At 40.1% G+C, this 9169-nt stretch overlaps 1 protein-coding gene across 1 annotated transcript; it reads left to right on the forward strand.

The window, feature by feature from the left end:
- Positions 1–318: 318 nt before the first annotated feature.
- FBXO7 (F-box protein 7) lies at positions 319–8688 on the forward strand (the record flags this gene model as incomplete). The annotated part of the gene is made up of 8 exons (XM_010163874.1): positions 319–615; positions 1617–1844; positions 3186–3327; positions 4394–4477; positions 5580–5672; positions 6640–6816; positions 7523–7560; positions 7936–8688. Coding segments are annotated over 8 exons (1464 nt in total), but the record flags the coding sequence as incomplete, so codon positions are not given.
- Positions 8689–9169: the final 481 nt, after the last annotated feature.

The raw sequence follows: 9169 nt of genomic DNA on the forward strand, positions 1-9169 counted from the left end.
TAGGTGTGGTCTTCTAATTTGGAGGGCATTTATTTGCTTTCCTTCATAACTGTTTTGTGAGCATTTACTGTAAATGAAGTTGTACCTGCCAAGCAGCTGTGGCTACTTAAAACGTACTTGGAGAGAAACATGAGGGAAATAACTTCATACTATTTTTTTTTTCCTCATTTTCCCTTTAATAATAAGTAACTATTAATGGATCAAAACCCATGGCATAGTACTATTGTAGTATGCAGTATGCTTTTCTAACCATACCTCTGTGTGCTGAGGTACAGCCAAACATGTTTCCTTTTTTTTTTTTTTCTCCTGTTTTTGCAGTTCGATACCAAGTTTTCAATAACATTGAACAGAAAAGATGCTCTTACAGAAGATGAGAAGACCTTGGCTTCATATGGGATTGTTTCTGGTGATTTGATATGCTTATTACTAGAGGAAGCAGACGGACAACCCAACCTACCTCCTCCTCCTTCTGCTCCTCCCTCACTTCAGAATGGTCATGAGCCGTCCACCTTGATCCCCAAGAAGAGTCAGGCTGACAGCCCAACAGAAGAAAGGCAGAATGAGCAGTCTGACAACCAGAAATCTCAGGTGGAAGTTCAAAAGAGTGATGAGAGGGTAAGTACATGAGAATTGCCCTGTCCAACACCAGGCAAAAAAGAAGGTATCCTGTTCTGTCAGTTGCTGTACTGTATAGTAGAGGATCTTTTCAGAATATTTCTCTCCTTAAACTTGTCTGATATATAGCCAGTTATTTGGCTGGAAATACGTCTCTAATCATTGTATATTAGCTGTGACACAGAAGCAGAGATGTTTCAGGTCTGATGTTTTTATAGGATTTAATTTCTTTGCTGGAACATGCACTTTCCTTAAGGAAGTTAGGAGTATGTTTCTTAACCTGCCTCTGTGCTGTATTCTCAAGAAAACTGATTCTAGGTAGTGAACAAATGCAACAGGCCCTGCCTGCCATAAACTCCACTCAGAAGATGAGTGCATGATTCCATTCTAATGGGTTATAACAGTTCCCTGTGATTCAGATGGCCTGCCACAGAGTGAGACCTGTCTGTCTTGTGCATGGAGGTTGTGTTGCTGAGATAGCTCCTGCCTCATGCTTCGTAGGTGTGCATCTATAGGACCTCATATGCTTCATGCAGCTAATAGGTGTGGTTTTTCCACATTACTTGGTGGTTTGTTTCCCTTGTGACAGTACATACAATAATTAAACAGATAACAGTGCCCATGAACTGCTGGGTCCTGTGGTGAGTGGAGTCTCCCTAGAGGAGACTCTGCAGGTACAGCCTAGTGCCATGGTGTGTGTTGTGAAAATTCTTATGAAAGATTAATATTTTATCACTTCAAGTAATATATGCAATAAAATAACTGACCCTTTTATGAAGGGCTTCCATTATAAATATAAAAAAATAGAGAGGCTGTGTGTATAATCCCAGTCTCCAACTGGGATGTTAGAAAATGGTGATGAAATGAGTCTGTAAAACTTGCAAGGAAATCAGCAGTAGAGACTTGGTGCCCATGAGGACTGGAGTAAGCAGGTGAATAATACTGGTATATATGGAGGTGTAATTTTCTGAATAAAGGTATATTTTTGCTATCCCTTGAAGGCAGGATCCAGCCTAGAGTTTCCTTCTGGATTAGTCCAAGAAGATGTTGACCTGGAAGAAGGTACAGGTTCCTATCCCTCTGAACCCATGCTGTGCAGTGAAGCTGCTGATGGTGAGATACCACATTCCTTAGAGATGCTCTACCTTTCTGCTGAGTGTACCAGCGCCACTGATGCCTTGATTGTTCTACTACATCTTCTCATGATGGAGACAGGCTATGTGCCTCAGGTAGGTGCACAACCAGTCAGGAAACTTCTTGGTCAGTATGAGAAAGCTGTGGAGTATTGTGGGAATGTGTGATAGACGGTGCATCTGAAGATCTGCTTCTGGCTTTGTATGTGTTAGTCAGCAGCAAGGGCTGCTGAAGTATCAGCTTCTCTAATTTGCCTGACAAGTAAGCCTTAAGGCTAAAGACTAGAGCAGCTCTTCCCTGTGAGAGGCCTGTCCCTCTGTTTCTTTCAGTCCTCAGCCTCACTGGGACCCAGCTGATAACCTCCTGTTTCTGCTTTATACTATTGAGCTTGTGTTGATGTGCTTAGGTCGTAGCACTTTGAAGTGCTGCCTTAAGCATCCGTATGATCCCGATGGTATCCTGTTCAAATGGTGGTTAGCAAGGCCTAGGTCCTGTGTCTGGGAAATTGTGTGTTAACTGTCTCCAGTTCTGTATTAACTTCAACTGAGTTCAGTTAGGCTTTGGTTCCAGTGACCTGCAGAGGTATCGTACTCAAGCACCTATGGCAGTACCTCTGTACAATGTATGAATTCCCCTTTTCCCTTTAGATTTTCAGGTTTGCATTGTGTGTTTACTAATATGTGGCTAAACATGCAAAAAAAAATTTCTCTCAAGGAAAGTGTTCAAATTCTCATGTTTTTTCTTGTGGTGAGGCTAACTAAGCACATGTAGGGGGTCAGTTCAGGTGTCTGGTTGACCAGTACCAATTTAATAAATCTGCAAAGTTAATTGCATTCCCATAGCCTGAAATACTATCTGAAGAATATATTTGCCACTGGGAAGAAATTTCCTGTATCTCAATCAGTAGGCTTGGAAGTAGGGAAGATTGCTGTGCAGATTTAAGAGGAAAGAGAGTCTGCCTGTACTTTTCATAGAAAGTGAAAGGAGGAACTGTCAGTCCACTCAGATTTTTGAATGGATTTCAAGCTATTATTCTTCAAGCCCTGTCAGACCTCATAAGTTCACGGAAAAGGTGCAATAAGGTGTTTTTAATGCAGTTAATTAATGTACATGCTGGAGTTGTCAAAGTGCTGGGATAAATGACAGAATGAAGTACGTGTCTCAGAAATAGGTGTGAGTCTGCTCATTGAACAACCTTCCATGTCAGGAACTGGGACAGGACAAAAAATTACTAAACTTCTCCTTAGATTTGCTGATAGTCTTGGGGAAATTAGTATATAATCATACAATTATAGTCTGTGTCATAATGTGCATTGAGACTAAAGATTTGAATTGCCAGCAGCATTCTGGTAGTTCCTAACTTTTAATTCTCTTTTTCAGCCGTTAGTCCTGGTACATTACTGAGGTACAGCAGTGTTATCTCTGTGTGTTCTTAGGGAACAGAAGCCAAGGCAGTGTCTATGCCGGAGAAATGGAGAGGGAATGGTGTTTATAAGCTACAGTACACACATCCCCTTTGCGAAGAAGGTTCTGCTGGTTTGACTTGTGTGCCTTTGGGAGATCTTGTTGCTATTAATGGTAAGTCAGTGAAGTTCTTATCCTAGATGCATGTTGCTAAATATCACCACTGTTTAGCAATCAAAAACTTAAATGTGCTTTTGTGTGCTCTGTTTAGAACTGCACCTTGATTATCCAGGTTGCTGAGGCACAAGAGATGCGCTTCCTGGTCCTGAATATTCTTGGCATTTCCTGTCTCCCTGTTAACTGTTTCTCTCCCTCTAATCATAACAGATCAATCCTTAGGGGGGGATTCAGCTAGCCTTTTCATTGCAATGTTGTAGAAATCTGTTTCTTGTCTCATTTCATAGGAACATTGGTATACATTGACAAACATTAAAACTGTAGCACAGTTTTACATACAAAACTGTAGCACACTAACAGTTTAACTGGTATCACTAAAAATTGTATTTAAGCTATTCAGTCCTGAAAATTTAGTCTTCTTTAGAAGTCTTAATTTCTTGAAGCAACTGCCACTTGGTGGGTTTTTTGAGGTTTTCTGTTTGTTTTTTTGTTTGCTTGTTTCTTTCTTTTTTTTTAGATTTTATTTAGCATTTGAGCAATTCCATGTTTTTGCAGAACCAATGTTAAATTTGGAGTTGGTTGTAATTTCAAGATATCTTTGATTAAAATTTTAATGTTTACTTGTAAAACTTGTAACTGATTATGCCAATAAGCACGTATGTTTTCTCAGAATGTGTACACATTCTCATAAAATGTTTTGACCAAGTCAGGTTAAGGTTAGATTTAGGACAGTGTTATAACTACCATGCATGTAGCGTTCACATAGTAAGCTTGTTGCATCTATCTTTAGTTAGTATTTTTTTAATGACTGTGTTATAGTAATGGCTTGTTGTGTACCTGTTCTAGCTGTGTTACATCTCTTCCCTCATGATAGAATTGTTGAGGGCAATGCTTGTTTTTTGTTTCCAAGATCTTTGTTTATTCCCTGCTATTTTAAGTTCCATTTTATTTTTAGTACAACACCTACAAAGAATCAGGCACTAGTGTAGTGATCTTTGTTATCTCTCTATGTGTTTTAAATTTTGAAATGTCTTTCTCCCCCCGCCCCCCCTTATATTTGCAGCAACATTAAAAATCAACAAAGAGATTAAAGGCGTTAAGAGAATACAGCTGCTGCCAGCATCCTTTGTTTGCTTTCAGGAGCCAGGTACGATTGAGCTTTGATATTCCTAGTAGTAAACTGAAAAGAGAGGAAGTCACATAGTGGGTAAGATTATACCCTGATACGTAAAGAATAGCAAAGAAGAATAAAAGTGTTACCATTTAGGTGAGTCATAGCTTTGTGGTAAAAGGAATTCAGAGTGTAGCCATTTACTCATGTTTTGCTGTTGAAACAGTTTGAATTTTTTGGGCTCTGTGAGGAAAGAACCTTGCAAAGCCTGTGTCATCCTTTGGCCCATATGCCTGTTATTTATGAGGTCCTAGGCATATGTGTGAATCTCTGGGGCAGCAATGCTGGATTATATCCCCTTTCTGCCTGTCATTTCAGGACTTCAGAGGCTGATGGAACCCGCACTCTTGTTGTGGCACCATAATTGCTATATTCTTTTTGTCAGAAAACATGTGCTGACCACGTAGCTCTCTCCGGAATGCCAAAATCAGAGGAAAACTAAGGCGGGGGAGGAGAGAAGGGCAGATAGATGTGGATCCTTGTGACCACAGACCTGACTAGCCTTTTGTTCTCTGAAGTGTGTGTGATCTGCTTTGTTGGCAGTTGAAGCTGACTTGGTTTCCTACACTGTGTCCTGGGTAGCCCCAGTTGCTGATGTACGAGTCTAGTCAAAAGGCTTTCAAAGAATAACTGGGCACTGAAATGTGTCCGATGTAACGGTAGTTTTCTGGATCCTGTTTCTTTAGAGAACAGCATGGAAAAACGTTCCTGTCAGAAAAATTAATATTGCAAGCATCTACAATGTGGGTGCATGTTACACATGAGACTTGAAATCTGACAAAGGAAACTCTGACAGCTTGAGAGTCAGTTTGTTTCTGAAGAACTCAAGCATTTCTCTTAGTGGTGCCTTTTTAAGGACAAAGGAAAGCCTAGGCTGAGCTGTCCATGGAACTGGTCTGTAGTTTGTTGATGAATTACGTATTGCATGGTTGTTACGCTCTAGCTGCAGAGCTGCTCCCATCAAGATTACAAGCAGATTACAGTTCTGCTTATAAGAAAAGCATAATTCTTCTGCTTTTTAATAATTTTTGCATTGCAACCTCCTGAAGTTAAGCTTTTTACCTCTTTCCTTTGACAGAAAAAGTTGCAGGTGTTTACAAAGACCTTCAGAAACTATCTCGTCTCTTTAAAGACCAGCTCGTTTACTCTCTTCTGGCTGCTGCCCGACAAGGTGAGAGAAAATATTTAGCATTAGAGATTGTACTTCATTTTTGAGGATGGAAGGAAGAGAGTCTTTCTAAAGCCTTGAAGGAAAAGAGTTAGAAACAGCTCTTCAGTGATGGGTATATAAAGAGTAAGCATAAAGTAATCTATACATTCTAAATAAACTGTATTTATCTTTATATCCCAGAAAATGTTAATATAATGATAATTTCTTGGTTTTAATTTTTGATTGTTCTAGGCTCACTTAAGAGACTGAAGTGTGGCTGTTTTCCACACTTAGTGATGAGAAAATCATACCACAGTACTTTTGTGGCAGTAGTTCTGTAGTTTTGATCCATTTCTTTGTCAAAGCAGAAAAATTTATATGGCATCATATTTGGAAGTCTAACCCCAGGAATGATCTTCTCAGTAACTGGTCATTGAGGGCTTGGAAAGGATGGTAGGAAGTAACCCAAGCTGGTGTTTGTGGAGCAGTAGGAAGCCAGGCTTTCTCTGCATAGGTATTGCCATAAAAGGTCTCAGCTTTGTACTCTGAAGGCTGTTCAGTGGAATTCCCTGTAGACTTCAGTGCGGGCAGGTTTTATGTGAAGCATGTGCTTTGTATTTCATGTGTTTTTTGTGGAGTCATGAAATTGGGCAGGTATTATTTTCTTGACCTATTCCTTTGTTCTGTAGCCTATAAACATAGTTAGGTGTGTGGAATGTTTCTTAGGCTTACAGTGGCCAATAGTGGTCGGTATAAAGTGCCCTTTGCCCTGTTTTGTGCACTCCATAAATGTACTTAGAGTTGCAAGAGATCTGTTTTATAAGAAGTCACGTGACAGTACGTTCTGAGAAAAGTAGTGTTAACTCAGGCATCAAAGGGAAATTATTTAAGGGAAAAATTATAATGTCCTTTCTTTCTTTTAAGGTCTTTAGAGGTAGAGTAAGCTCTGCACCACTTAAGTAATGCTTCTGTTTTCTTCACTTTGTAGCTCTGAACTTACCAGACGTTTTTGGGTTAGTGGTCCTTCCTCTTGAGCTCAAGCTTCGGATTTTCAGACTTCTGGATGTCCGTTCACTCATTTCTCTTTCTGCTGTTTGCCGTGATCTTTACACAGCTTCAAACGACCAGCTCCTGTGGAGGTTTATGTATCTGCGAGATTTCCGAGGTAATGTTGGAAGAGATGTTTTTCTGATTACATTCTCATGTGAACAGGGGGATTAGGTCTGACAGATTTTGATAAGAGGCTCCTCAGGCAATCATGTTAGAACTTGGTTTGTTTTTTTTTTTTAAACACAGTGAGTAAATGCAGCTATTTGTGATGCTAACCAGTACAGTTGGTCAGATGTAATTCGGGTGGATGTGCAGTTTTCTGACATGAAAACTAATGACAATCTGCTGAGCCATTACTGATGGACCATGTAGTTCTTCCCATTGTGCGGTGCAGACTTCCCTTGTTTTCATCTGTTTTCCTGGCTACCTTAGTGTACTGGCTATTGCAGATATTAGGAAGTCAAGGGAAGAGATATTCCTGTTGTGGTTTCTCACAAGAGATTGAAGAAATAAGGTGATTAAGGGGAGTGCTGTCAGAAGTCAAAGATAGAGACAGTTTTTCTGGGATTTCTCTCCTTAGTAACTTTTGGAGATGATGCTTTATGTAGAATGAGTGTGCAAGTAAATTACCTATTGAATGGTCCTGAAGCTTTATATTTTTTAAGATGCATTATCTTTATGAAAAATGTATTGACCAAAACTGTTTTTTCATCTCTTGATTCTTTTGCAAATTCTGACTGAAAACTGTGGGTGTCTGTGGCGTGCATGCTACTTAAAAATAAAATAGATTGCCACTCTGAATTTTTTGTTTCTCTTTGTAGATCCTATTGCAAGGCCTCGTGACACAGACTGGAAAGAAGTAAGTGACTTTTTAATGTAATCTCTCAGATTAGTCACCATGGGCTAATTTGAGGATAAAACATAGACTTTGGGAGGCAGTAACTTTGAGTTAAAATTGAGTTTAAAAGTGTGGTGTTCTGTGTACACATGTTAAATTTGGTCAGAGCAGAAGAAAGCAGCATCAACAAGTTACATGATGCATGCCCATATTGTGGGTTAGAGGTCTTCCAGAGATGCTGTGTTTGGTGTTTGTCAGGCAGGGGAGTTGCTGTTCTGGATTTTGACACTGATGAGGATTGCGTTTCTGAGAAGCACTGCAGAACTGAATGCAATTGCTGAAGCTGGAACACAAAGCACTTACAGAGCTTTAAAATGCCTTTGTTTCTGTCTGCAGCTGTACAAGAAAAAGTTGAAACAGAAGAAGGAGGCCTTGAGATGGAGGCACATGATGTTTCTGCCCCCTACACCTCATCCAATCCCCTTTCATCCCAACCCATTCTATCCTAATCCCTTTCCTCCCAACCCATTCCCATCAAACCCAATCTATCCCCCAATGATCATTGGTGGAGAATATGATGAGAGACCAACACTTCCATATGTTGGAGACCCAATTAACTCACTCATTCCTGGCCCAGGAGAAGCCCCAGGCCAGTTTCCTCCATTCAGACCACATTTTGACCCAATTGGTTCCTTGCCTGGAGCAAACCCTACACTTCCAGGACGAGCTGGTCCCAATGACAGGTTTCCACCTAGACCCAGTCGGGGCCGCCCCATGGACATTCGCCGTGCGTTCATTTAATTGCTGCTTTTTCCTTCAGTGAGTTTTCTAGTCCCTGAGCTTGCTTTCTAACTGCAGGAGATTGCAAATCCCAGGCACTAACATCTGCCCTCTCTTCAGACTGTGGCACGAACATCTGTGCATGGTGATGTTGCAGCCACAAAGGTTGGGTTTGTTTTATGCCCTGGTAGTACTGTACCACCTGGCACTAAGGTCTGTTTCACAAAGAGTTACTGCTTAGAACAGTTTGTTCTGCTTTCCCCCGCCCCCCACCCTCTGCCCTTAATCATCTGTGAAGTGCTACTTAGAGACCAAAAGGATACCGGCCAAATATTTGCTGCGTCAGATAAAGAGCACTTTAAACACAAAGCCTATCCTTGTCTGTCTTATTTGAAGAGTTTTTATTAAATTGCCAGGAAGAATGATGTTGTTTCAAATCTACCTGGCTAATAATCTTTATTATCAAAAAAATCTACCATGTTTCACAAGGGTGCTACCACTCTTATGGTAGATGTGAACTTGTAGAAATTTTTGAAATAGGACATTTCCTTTTTCCTTTAATGTTTTATTAGGTAAAAAGCAATTTTGTATTGTTACTTAATACACGAAGAATACAGGAAAAGGTTATTCTTTACAATGGAAATATTAGAACACAATTCGTTTTACAAACAACTGTGTAAAGTCATGCTACAGTGCAATCAGAAGTCTGAACAGGAGCAGAGCAATTTTAAAAAGAACCAGCAGCAAAATTTGTCTTTCTCCTTGCCTTTAAAAATAAGGAGCTGTACATAGCTGCATTTACTGTGTGTGAACTAAAACTGGTGCAAAAATAAATCTTTCCTCCTGCCTA

The sequence above is a fragment of the Antrostomus carolinensis genome, unplaced genomic scaffold (genome assembly GCF_000700745.2).
Source record: "Antrostomus carolinensis isolate BGI_N321 unplaced genomic scaffold, ASM70074v2 Scaffold54092, whole genome shotgun sequence".
Taxonomy (NCBI): Eukaryota; Metazoa; Chordata; class Aves; order Caprimulgiformes; family Caprimulgidae; genus Antrostomus; species Antrostomus carolinensis.